This window comes from Nelusetta ayraudi, unplaced genomic scaffold (assembly GCF_046127955.1).
Source record: "Nelusetta ayraudi isolate G7.1 ecotype Tasmania unplaced genomic scaffold, CSIRO-AGI_Nayr_v1 ptg000020l, whole genome shotgun sequence".
NCBI classification, from domain to species: domain Eukaryota; kingdom Metazoa; phylum Chordata; class Actinopteri; order Tetraodontiformes; family Monacanthidae; genus Nelusetta; species Nelusetta ayraudi.
In genome coordinates, this window is record NW_027466070.1 from 15,666 (window position 1) to 27,873 (window position 12,208).

A 12,208-nucleotide genomic window follows, 5' to 3' on the forward strand; every position below is an offset into this window, starting at 1 on the left:
CACACAAATATTTTCCATTTTCCCGTCGCCGCCGACTCAATTGCGCCAATTACTTCTCGGCGGCGCTGCCTGTCGGGACGAATGCCAAACATCCTGTTTGTCCGCCGCCGTCGTCCGCCACCCCCCCCCCCCCCGCGCCTGCTTCCTTCACAGCAAACAACAGCGTTTGCGTGCCGCTGTGCCACCCCGCGGCGGCCTGACGTGTGTCAGCGTGTGTGTGTGTGTGCATGCGTGCCTCACACGGATCACATGTCACAGCGCATCAGCACCGGGGGAGGAGGGGTTAAGCAGCTGCGCCCTGATTGGAGGTCGAGCCCGCGGCATCGATCTCATGTCAGCGGCGCCGTCGCTTCTTCTGCAATGTGCTGTTACATCGGCGGGGGTGGGGTGGGGGAGGGGGTGAGTGGGAAGGACACTGGGAAGGTACTGCCCCCCCCACCCACCACCACGTCACACTAAATCAATTTCCCCAGTTCACGCTTTCTTTCATTTTTATGCCTTACGGGCCATAAACCTTCCAGCCGAACACGCCCACTAGCCTAGCCGTTAGCCTAGTCGTTAGTTAGCGCCTCCCTCCCCTCCCCTGCTGCCCCCACAAGGTCACGGGGGAATGTCGGCGCCGATATCCCGGCACGGCCGACACTCATCACTCTGATGCGCCGGCCGAGTCGTCGCTGTAATTCCATCCCGGCGGCGGCGGCGGCGACGGCGACACACCTTTTACATGATCGATGACACGCGACCCCGTTGTTCTAGCCAGTTAATTTCAATCTTGGCCGCGTCTCCTCTCCACTCCCCTCCCCTTCCCGCCCCACCCCTCCCCTCGCCTCACCTCACCTCCCCTCGCCGCCGGTGTGAGTGACACAGATACGGACGGAGTCGTTTGACCGCGCGGTGGGGCCTCGCGCTTTTCCTTTTCCTTTTTCCGTCATTCCTCCTTGAAGTCGATCATTTCTTCCGCCGTCGTTCACATCTGTTTCCCGCCTCGGCTCTTCTCAACGCCGGCTGCATTGATTGAAGTGTCCCGTCGATCTGACTCCATGTCGACGCTCTCACGCTTTGAAGGTGACGAGGAGTGGGTGGTGGTGGTGGTGGTGGTGGTGGTGGTGGGGGGGGGGACCCAATTATTATTATTAGCACCTCACAGTTGGAGCTAAATGGTCCCGGTGGTGAACCTGTCCAGAGGTGGTGGACGGATTGTAGATTGGGCCGTAAAGTACATTATATCTAGAGGTTTATAGTGCATTTTATTGGGCGATATACTGTAGATAGTGTGGTGGTCGGGGGGGTGGGGCGACCGGCGGAGGTGGTTGGGGGTCAAGGTTGGAATGGCAGAGTAACTCTGCGCGCGATGACGTTTGGTGCTTTAAGTGTTGAGGCGGTGAGGAAATGGTCTACGATAAATGGCAAAATTAGCGGCCGTGAAGAAGAAAAAAGCGAAACCCCCAAGATTGAGTGCTTTTTAAATACACAGTGAAATATCTGAAAACTGCAACACACACACACACACATAACAGAGGAACCGATGGAAACAATCACTATTTTTACATGGACGCAAATAATCGGAATAAAGGCCCAATCAGATTAAAGATGCTTCATGTGAACGCGTCAATCGGAAGATTCTGATCCGATGCTGTCCATTTGGAAAGGAGTCTCATTCCGGAAGAGAGAGGTGGTTTGTGCCGATCATTATTCCGAATGGCGTCTACGTACTCACCCATTCGGATCCTGTCTTCCTGATCGGGATAAAATGATCTCCACTGAGCGTGTGTGCTACGCTAGCGTGACGTGTTTCCGCCCTTGCGGCACCCGGTCGTTTTTCGGCAAGCGGAACACAAAGATCCTCCCACTAGAACTTCTCAAGCGGTCCAGTCGTCCCGCCCCCAAATCCCCCTAACCCCACCCCCTGTAAAAAATATTGCAATATAATATCGTGTTGTGGGATTTTGATTTCGTTACATCCGTCAAACTGTAGAAAAGCTGGGAAGCAGCCAATGAGGTGAGGTGGGAGGGATCTGGAGGAGCGAGTGAGTGAGTGAATGGAAAGAGAGAGAGAAAAGGGCACGAGTGAGTGGAGCGCTGACCCAGAAAAAACAAAAAAAACTGCGTGCGTGCGTGCGTGCGTGGGTGCGTGCCAGCGATGCGGCGCCGAGCACCTCCAGACGCAGTGTCGCTCAAATAGAAGCAATTAGTCCAGATCCTCGTTAATGAGGCTTAATTAGATCTCAGCTGGGCAGCAGGAAGAGCACTTCCAAGGAAGAGGCCAGTCCGGAGAGAGCCTGGAAAACCTGCTGTGTGTGTGTGTGTGTATGTGTATGTGTATGTGTATGTGTGTGTGTGTGTGTGTGTGTGTGTGTGTGTGTGTGTGTGTGTGCGCGCACCTTTCGCCCGTGTGGACCCGGTACGTGCCAGCCTCCTTTCATTAGCCGTCGTTAGCGGCTAATCAGCGACTCTGTCTAATTGTTCGCTGTCCGCCAGTTGTAAACACAGCCGGCGACTGTCGCTCGCCGCCGCCGCCATGATGCTGCGGCTGATTGGTCCGCTCGCTCAGGCTGAAGTACCATTGTTAATATCCTTCCCCGGACAAACTGACTGACTAACTGACTAACTAGCGCCTCTGTGTTGGCGACAATTCTCTCTGTTTTTCCTCGCCTCTTGCTGATTGGCTCTCTCCTCCTCTAGTCCCGCCCCTGTGCTCTCAGTCTGCCTCCGTGACCTGAAATGACCTTCTGCTCTCTTCTTCTCCCCCTCCCACTCACCCCACCTTCACCACGCCCACTCTTCTCTCCTCCTCCTTCTCCTCCTCCTCTTCTTCCCCTTCCTCCTCCTCCTCCTCCTCCACCTGCTCTCCAACTTTGTCTTATCTCTTGTGTATTTTTTATCCTCTGGGGGGCGCCAGTGAGGGCAAGATGGTGGTCCTGGCTCTGGCCATCGGTGTGGCCGAGCAAGATGACTTTGCCAATATCCCTGACCTGCAGGAAACAGCGCAGGCGGCCCCGCCGGCGGCCAATCAGGAAGCCCCTCCTGAGAAGAGGTACCTGGACGAGTGGGCGTGGCCGAGAGAGAGAGAGAGAGAGAGAGAGAGAGAGAGAGAGAGAGAGAGAGAGAGAGAGAGAGACGAGGGTTGGACGGCCGTGATTGTTATTGTTGTGTGTGTGTGTGTGTGTGTGTGTGTGTGTGTTGGGGGCCCTTGCGGTGAGTCAGCTGCACTTAAGAGACCTGCGGCTGGAAATAGCAGCGTTAGCTTGACACGGTTGCAGAGGTGGAAAACATCAGAGGGCTAAATATGGAGCAAACAAACAAACAAAAAAAACATTGTTGTGCTACCGGGTGGCGGCGGGTGGCGGCGGCTGCCACGGCGTCGGCGAGGTGAGTAAGAACCGTCGAGTTGTTGAGTCGTCGAGTCGTAACGAGCTCATAGATCACAGCACAGCTCCACCCGTCTTATTTTGCCCTCAGGGCTGAAATATCAGCGCATCAAATACACATCAATTCTATTATTTTCGTGACCACAGTAGTTACGTCTCCGCGCTACAGCCGTGTGTTTGTCTGACCCCCTGCCCAGCACCCGCCCTCTCCCTCCCGCTGCTGCCAGACCGCCCCCCCTCCCCCGTCCTGCCGCTGATTGTCGACTTTCCCTTTGTATTAAGGTGCTTTTATTGTGGCGGTCCTCAGCCACCAGTGTTCTTCTTCTGCTTTCCTCCTGCTCATTAGCCGCCTTCAATCAGCCTCGGCTGCTCGCCGGCCGGCTCCACCGAGAGCCTCCTCATTATTCCACAACATGTTAGCCACTTACGTAAACACGCCGCTAAAAATAAACCTCCCCCCCACCACACTCCAATTCTTTCTCTTTTTTCTTTTCTTTCTTTTTTTTGCTTTGCCAGCCACCTTACCCGCTAACTGCTGCCAGCCAAAAGAAAAAAGAAAAAAACAACCCTCCACGTCGGTAAAGATGCTCTGCCCTTTATTTCCCTGTCTCCCAAAATAATTAGTCTTCCGTTCTGTTCGGGAATGGAATTATTTTTTTAATTTTGTATCTTCCCTCACAGCGAGGGAAAAACTGCCCGTTTTGATTTTGTTTCGTTTGCACTGAGGTGGAAAAATACTACCTTTTGTTCTCTCCTCTATAGTTCCCCTCTCCACAGTTCCTCCTCCATGGTTCCTCCTCCATGGTTCCCTCTCCATGGTTCCCTCTCCATGGTTCCTCTCCATGGTTCCTCCTCCATGGTTCCAATCTCCATCGTGTCCTCTCCATAGTTCCCCCTCCATGATTCCCCTCTCCAGGGCCCCGCCCCCTTCCAAGGCAGAATATCCCCCCCCCCCAGTGGTCCAATTAGCTGATTTTAGCCCGGCTGCTTTGATCTTTGATTCCGTGACCAATTGGAGACAATTTCCTGCAGATGCGTTCCGAGTCGTCGGCCACCTTCTTAAGACGGGGGAACCGTCTTGTGATTCGCCCGTCACGCCGGGGCTGTCGCTCGTTCAAACGACTGTTTCATCAATTTGACGCATGATTCCAGAGCTGCGACTCTATTACAACGCAGCCGCCGCTAACTGTTTTTTTTTGTTGTCTTATTTATTTATTTATTTATTTTAATCTGTCTTTTTCCTTATCGGGACTCCTCAGCTGCGGTTCTCCAAGCCTCCTCCTGTGGGCTGGAGATGCTCCTGGTCTCCATCCTGCTGGGGGACGTTCTGGCAAATTAACTCTCGAAAAAACAAAAAACAAACAAAAAAAAAAAACAGTTTTTCTTTTTCTCGTTCATCGCTGAAAATTGCAGCAATGCCACGTCGCACCTCAACAACAACAACAACAACAATCAAAAAACCCTGAGATTTCTCTCCGGTTTGCCCTGCTCAGCTCTTCACGACACCCCCCCCCCATCCCCTTGCAGTCACCTTGCCACTCTGCGGACCTCTGCGAGTCTCCTCCTGCCTGGTTGGAAACTGAGGCGTTGTGTAATTTGTTTGACTTTGCCGGCGTTGTCGTCGCTCACCTGGACACCTGCCATCAGTGTCTGGTGAAAGGCGCTAATGGACCCGTCTGCCGGCGCTCAGCGGGACTCGCCTCGGTTCACGCCCATTGGACTCTCTGTGGGCTTCCAACAGATTAACTGCCCCCCCACGCCCCCCTCCCCGCAATCCCCCTGCCCCCCATTTAAGCCGCGACGTCATTTCAGGATGACTGACAGTGGCGGCGGCTCCACCGTGAAGCTGCAGCTCCATCATCATCGCCGCTGCTCTCGTTTGCACCGTTCGATTTCGACGTCTCTGCGGAGGTTCTCAGTCGTCTAACATTTTGAATAATGGGCCACAATGGGCTCTAAAATTTGACAGAGTGGGCCGGAGCAGGTGGACGGAGTGTTTTGCTGACCCACCTCACAGGAGGAAAAAGTATATAATGGGATATGTCGAAAAATGGGCTTGAATGTCAATTGAAAATGAACAAAAAGCGTTACAACAAAATATGTCTTTGAAGCCCCACAGTATTTAGCTCTTTATTGAAATGACTCTTAAAACACTGCAAAAATGCATGGAATACAGCTATTTTATGGCTTACTTACAATTAATGACATTTTTTCCAATCTAGGATTGCCAGTTTAAAAAGCTTAACGGGCCGCAAGTGGCCCCTGGGCCGTAGTTCAGCCCATGCCTGGTTCTCCATCCTTTCAGATTGTTCTTCAAGACGGCAAAAAAAAAAAAAAAAATCAGTCCAGTGGCCTCAACGTTCAAGCTTCAGGTCTTTCAAATATGACCGTGTGATAAACGGTTCAGGCCCTGGCTGTGATTGGACGCTAAATTTAGCGGGTGACGCCCATGCGTCCGTCTGCACGTCAAAAACCTGTGGGAACTCTTTTGGAATATAGAATCAGAATCAGACTTTATTGCCAGGTCTATGGTGTGGTATGGTATGGAGTTTATGGTATGGAGTTTTATTTAACTCAAATGTTTCTGTCTTGGACACCCATGGAAGCCAAGGTCAGTAGAACAACAGAACAATGGAAAAAAAAAGAACAATAGATAATCTATGAACACATATACATTGTTATTGGATGACTTCCCAATGTTGTATAATAGTGCAGAATGTGCAGATATAGATGAGGTTGACAGCTGACTGATGGGGAGCTCTGCGAGATCTGGCCTGGGCGAATAAACGCTTGTTAAACCAGAGGGAAGCAGTGTGAACTGTGTACCTACCCGGTTCCCGAGTCCTGGACCTGTACTGGTCGTAGAAGAGAGGAAAACTGAAAAGATTGCATGTCGCAGGCTTATGTCATGAAGAAATATTCAGCATATCATTCAAGAAATGATTCAAGATATGAGAGCAACAGTAAACAGTAACAGTTATCCTCTCTTTCTTGTTGCTCCTTGTCCTACTTAAAAGTGTTTAAAACAACAACAAAACAAAAAGCATCAGTTCAGAGACGAGATGCTTCACAGGAAGTGATGAAGTGGCTCTGGCTTTGTTTCACCACCGGCCCCCTCTTAGCGTTTGGCGGAGGTGCGTTCAAGTGAATGTGACACGCTGCATTTGAAGCTGTTCAACAGTTTGCGCGACGGCCCTCGCTGTTTGTTTCCTCTGACAGCCGAGGACACAAACAGCGCCGGCGTTTTTAGACAGTTTCATCGCCTACTTTGTTTTATTCCTCTCCGTCTTCTCCTTCGATTTCTCGGATGTGCAGCTTCCCCCATCTTCGCCCCGCGGCCTGGAGCTCCGCTCGCCTGAATGATGCGGTTAACGACAGCGCACGTGCAACGGTGACAAACGCACAATATTTCCTTGAAGCCCCGCAGCCGCCGCCAAAGGTCGCCTGACCCTTCGCTCCCCCTGCAGGCAGCGGGAAGGTACTGCGGGCTGCCGGCTGCGCCCCTTCGACCCCCCCGTGCTCGGCGGAGGTCTTTTTCCGCAGCGCATTTCCGATCTTCCGCGGCTCCGCTCGGACGTCAGAGGCGAGCCGCCGACGCCTCATTGGTCGCACAATTCCGCCGCGACTCACTGAGCGCGCACTGTGGCTCCTCCGCCAGTGTTGCTATAAAGAGACGCCGCCGCGGCCCCTGAGAGCCTCCAATCTAGAGCTCGCCCTGAGCTGCGGGCCTGCCGTCCAATCAGGAGGAGGGACGGGAACGGAGGGGGCGGGGATTCCCCTTCCCCCCCAACCCTCCCCCGCCTCCGCTCCCCCCCTCGTGCCGCATTAACATTCAATCCACTTGCCTGTGGTCTTTCAATTATTCATCCATGCGTGTTACATCATCATCATCATCATCATCATCTTCCCCCCGTCGCCACATTCTTCTTCCTCTTCGTCTTCGTCTTCCTCTTCTTCTTCTTCTTCTTCTTTTGTAAACCAGCCCAGTTATCCACAGCTCCTCCGGCACTTATTGATAAATATAGATCCGCACGCTCCGATCCATCCCGCAGAGTGTTAATTGTCGAGTGGGCGCCGATACGATATGTCTAAATAATTTATGAGCTGATCGCAGCGCGGCGGCGCTTTGCGTGGCAGCGCTTTGCGTGGCAGTTCACGGCCTTTCAGTTGAGTTCTTGCTTTACCGTCGCCAGCTCTGCGTCTCCCCCCCCCCCCACCCTCCCCCCACCCCGATGGTGAGTGGGGGAGGAGGGGGAGAAGCTCCGTCTCTGCCGTGTGTGTCGCACACGATGTGCTTGTCGGCGACGGCAATCTGAAGGAGTTTTATTTACCGGAGGGGGGAATAAATATAATAAAGCAGCCAAACAAATTTGCACTTTCGAGGGCAGATTCAAGCAGAAACACGGCGTCGGGATAAAAGTGCAAAATAGCAAAACTAAACGTTTGTCACGCTTTGATTTTTATTGGAGAGTCGGCAAACCTGAACAACGCCCAGATTCCCGGAGGGTTTCCTGAGTCCTCCACATTAAGTACAGTGATTTGTCCTGTGGAGAGCCTGGGGGAACCTTCTGGACCTGCAGTTTGTCCGCCACGTCCAAGCTGAGGAGTCATTCCTGCCAGTTTAGTTTTAGACTTCCTGTGTGGGTGGAAAGAGCGACTTTAGCGCTACATCACCAGTTTAGCTCAACTAGTTTATTTTCATTTTGTGCTGAAGCCAATAAGGTGGAGCGTTAAAAAGGCGCAACAACTGCTCTCTGTCAAAACCACTTTAGTTGTGTTAAAACTGTTGTTGCTTCCTGCTTTTCTTTGTCTTCTGTCGTTTTTTTTCAGTCAGATAGCAACAGTCGCTTCCTGTATCTGCTACCGTTGGTGGCTGGCTATCTTGATTTGCAAGGCTAAACAGCTTGTTTTCTTTTATCTATGTGGAAGACAAAAAAAACACAACGACATGCTAATGGCTGTTGCGGAGCTTTCGCACGATAAAAATCGACTCGCTGTGCAGTTTGCACACAAACATGCGAATCGATCAGGCCACGCTCGGCTAGTCCGAGGCAGCGCTCCTCCTCTCCACCCCCTCCTCCTCACCCTGTGGGTGGGGCTTCAGCAGCCCGACCAATCAGCCTTCTGGTCTCCAAGGGCTCCTGTTAAGTTCCCTGTCGCCCCCCCGAGGCTCTGTGCCCCCTTGTGGCCACACGGTGGAGGGGCGGGAATGAGGTTGGAGGGGGCGCGCGAGGGAGGTGGAGTGAGAGGAGCGAGCGGAGCCGGCAGAGGAGGGGGAAGTATAGATGGCGCTAAAAGGAGTGACGGAGCGGCTCGGCCATCTGTAGCTTGCGTCCAGGAGAGGCCACTTAGCGGCGGCCCTGCACAGCCATGCGTTATGCTGCGGCTGAAGGCAGCACTTTAGCCGGCAGGTGCAGCCTGGTGCGCATGATGCACAAACATACAGATGGATGGAGCGGCCATCCGGGGGCGGAGCTATTTGGAGCGCCAACCTGGCGGGAGTCCCGCACAACTGTAGCGCCCCCCGCAGCCTCCGCAGCGGACTGCAGCTCCGGTTAAGCGTTTTGTTTGCTTGCTTGCTTGCTTGTTTGTTTTTTTAATCGATTTACAAAATGGCTTGACGGTTCCCCGGCGTGATTGGCTCATCCTTTTTTTTTTTTTGCTTTTTTTTTTTGCTTTTTTTTTTTTGTTGTTAATGGAGCTCAAAGACATAAACACCAAATTGCGGAGAGTATTGGGAGGCGCTAATGGGAGCAGCGGTGCAACACAATCAGAGAGAGAATTTTTTGGGGGGTTTCTGCTGTGTTCATCAGTGTCGAGCTCTTCATGCTAGTGTGTTAAAAATGATGCATATTTAGCCCTCTGTTTACAGCCTGCTACTGGAACTGATGCTTTCTTTGTTGGTCCATCCACTGGTTTGGAAGGGAACTATAATAAAGTGCCAATACCTGGCTGGAAGTGTAATGTTGACCTTGGAGGAGCGTCACTGCCCTTTGTGATGTCACAGAGGTGCTGATTTGGAAAAGCGAAGCAAAGGACAGAAGTCCAGACAGTCGGATTCAAATTCAATATGACTTGTTTAAAATGCACGCGTTCTGCATGATATTTTTATATTATATTATATTTATATATCATGTTTTCCACTCCATGGTGGAGCTCAGCACACACACGCACGCATACACACACAGAAGGCCGAGACTAACACCTCCCTAGTTGCTCCTTGCTGATATGGGCTTCCAGTCAACGTGGCTATTTTAGACTCGACTCCAGTTCCGAGATCACAGGAAGTCATTAGTTAACGGGGAGGAAGAGGTATTAATACGCGGTGTCGGGTTGAAGCCCTGAGGTTGTGATGCAGCAGCGGCAGGAGCAGCAGCAGCAGCAGCAGCAGCAGCAGCAGCAGCAGGAGTCCAGTGCTGATGTGTTGCATGTGGACGGTGGGAGTTATGTAAGCAGCAGCAGCGGTGGCGGCAGGGTGCACTCACTGTGTGTGTGTGTGTGTGTGTGTGTGTGTGTGTGTGTGTGTGTGTGTGTGTGCGATCCTGTGACAGAGGGAGGGAGGGGTGGAGGGATGGAGGGAGGGAGGGAGGGAGAGCAGCACGCCGTGGCCCCGGACGAGTGATGGATCTGGTGGGCGGTTCATGAGATTGAGCGATGAAATGCATCACTTTATGGACTGGGGTCGTGTTTGTGTGTTTGAGTGTGACATGTTTGCAAATGGGCGTGTGTGTGTGTGTGTGTGTGTGTGTGTGTGTGTGTGTGTGTGTGTGTGTGTGTTGTTGGGAGTGAGGAGTGGGTTTTTTTTTTCCCTTTTTGTTTTTTTTTCTCCTTTTTTCCCGCGTCTCTCTCCAGCCTCGAAGTGGAGTGTCTGTCCCCCTCCCCTCCCCCCTCTTCCAGCCGCTGGCCGTCGGTCAGGTAACTAAAAAAAAACAACAACAACAAAAAAAAACCAACAACAACCACCAACACCAAACAACCAGGATAGTATCACAGGACGGTGAAACCCCAACGTGGCCCCGCCTGCCTCCATCTGTGCGTGTGTGTCATGTGACTTGTGCGTCCGCGAGGCTCTCACCCGTCCCTGTCATCTATCCTGAGACCTTCCACCTTCTCAGTGTCTCCTTCCATTTGCCTGTTGGCCCCGCCTCCCGACCCTCCCTTTTCCCCAAACGGCACCCCCCGCCCCACCATCACCTCCCCCCCAACAACCAGCCTCTCATCAACGTGCTCCCCCTCCAGCGTGCGCGCTCTGTGTTTCTGGAGCCGTTGCCATGCCAACAGCCCACTTTCTCGTGTGCCTTTTCAAAAACTGTGGGAGACTCTGACGCGAACTTCACAGTCCGCTCTGCCTCCCGCTGGACACTATAGGCAACTGCAGGCCATTAGGAACGCTGTTTGCTTTGTTTCCCCCCCTCTACACTGTCCCACCCCCCTCCCCTCCCCTGGGAGGGGCCGGGGGTGGTGGTGGTGGTGGAAATAAAAGTGTTGGCGCCGACGTAGCGGTAGTAATTGTGCCATCTGCCACAGTTTATCTTCTTAAATGTTTTTGTTTTTTTTACAGTATTTCTGAAATTGAATAAATCAGAGCTTGTTCTCGAGTTTCTGAGCGACTAAATGGCCTGAAGGGGGCGCTGCAGCTTCTCGGCACGCACCGAATGAAGCATGAAGAAGAATTTGTTTGTTTCGAGATGCTCGCTCTACGCTGCCCCCCCCATCGCCATTTGTAGGTGGACAGTGGAGGTGGACGGTGGGTGGGGTTGTGGAGTTATGGCTCTGCCTCCTCCACCCTCCCTCCACCTCCCCACCCCCCACCCCCACCCCCACGCCTGCAGTTGCAAGTAAACTAAAGTTGCAATTATCTCCCCGGCAACTAACTCAACTAACAGCGATTGACGAACGTCCCAAACCATCTCTGATTGGCTAACCCCGCCCCACCCCTGTGCCCCCCCCCCCCCCTTTTATTTGCTGGTCTAAAGTGATGGTCTGGTCCACCCCCTCACTCCATCCACCACCCCCTTGCTCGCCTTGTTCACTTTCCTGTTGTTTTCTCCGCCTTTTCTGTCTGTCTATTTGTCAGTATACTTCACTTCCTGGTTCTGTCCATCGCCTCTTCAGAAGGAAGCAGCATTCAGCATCAATTCTCGTTGCAAAACTTCAGGAAAAAAAAAAAAAAATACCAGCTTCTCAGCAGCCAATTGTAGCCAATTGCTGGCCGGACAGACAGACTTTGTGTGGGCGATCCGTCTCTCTCTCTCTCCCCCTCCCTCCCTCCCATGCGGGCATTGCCTTCACTCTCCTGAGAGTGACCCCTACTGGCATATCGTGCACATATGTCCAAGTAGCCAATGCCGCTCTGTGCCTTGGCCCCTCCCACCCCTCCTCCTCCGCCGTGACCCCTCCCACTCCACACTTTTAGAGTGTTGCCGAATGGTTGAAATCCTGCCAGTCTGTCAAAACCACCGTAGCCCCGCCCACTTCTGTGACACTCTAAACGTGACCTTCCGATGTTCTGACGATCCGTCCTCCTCTATTAGTACTGTTTTTTTTCCCTCCTTTTTTGGTGTTGTGTGTTTGTGTGCGTGTGTGTGTGTTTTCGATGGGTTTGATCTCCTCCACGCTGTGTCCCATCTGTCGCTTCTTTTTCAACTCTCCTCCATCTTGGTGACCACTGGGAGTTTTTTTTTCCTCTTCGTTCTTTTTTTTTGGCTGTTGGACTGTAATTATTGTCTCTCTCTCTCTCTCTCTCTCTCTTCCTCTCTCCTTCATTTTCTCCCTTCAGCATGTTTCTTTGTCTCTCCCGTTGTTTCTTACTTATCAGACTGACCAAACTGAGCCTCTCT

At 52.5% G+C, this 12,208-nt stretch overlaps 1 protein-coding gene across 1 annotated transcript in view; it reads left to right on the plus strand.

The window, feature by feature from the left end:
* syt7a (synaptotagmin VIIa) overlaps positions 1-12,208 on the plus strand; it is a 29,387-nt gene that overhangs the window by 4,647 nt on the left and 12,532 nt on the right. Inside the window, exon 3 of the mRNA XM_076027152.1 lies at positions 2,900-3,034. Within this exon, the coding sequence (XP_075883267.1) occupies positions 2,900-3,034 (135 nt within the window). The remainder of the gene's footprint in view (positions 1-2,899; positions 3,035-12,208) is intronic.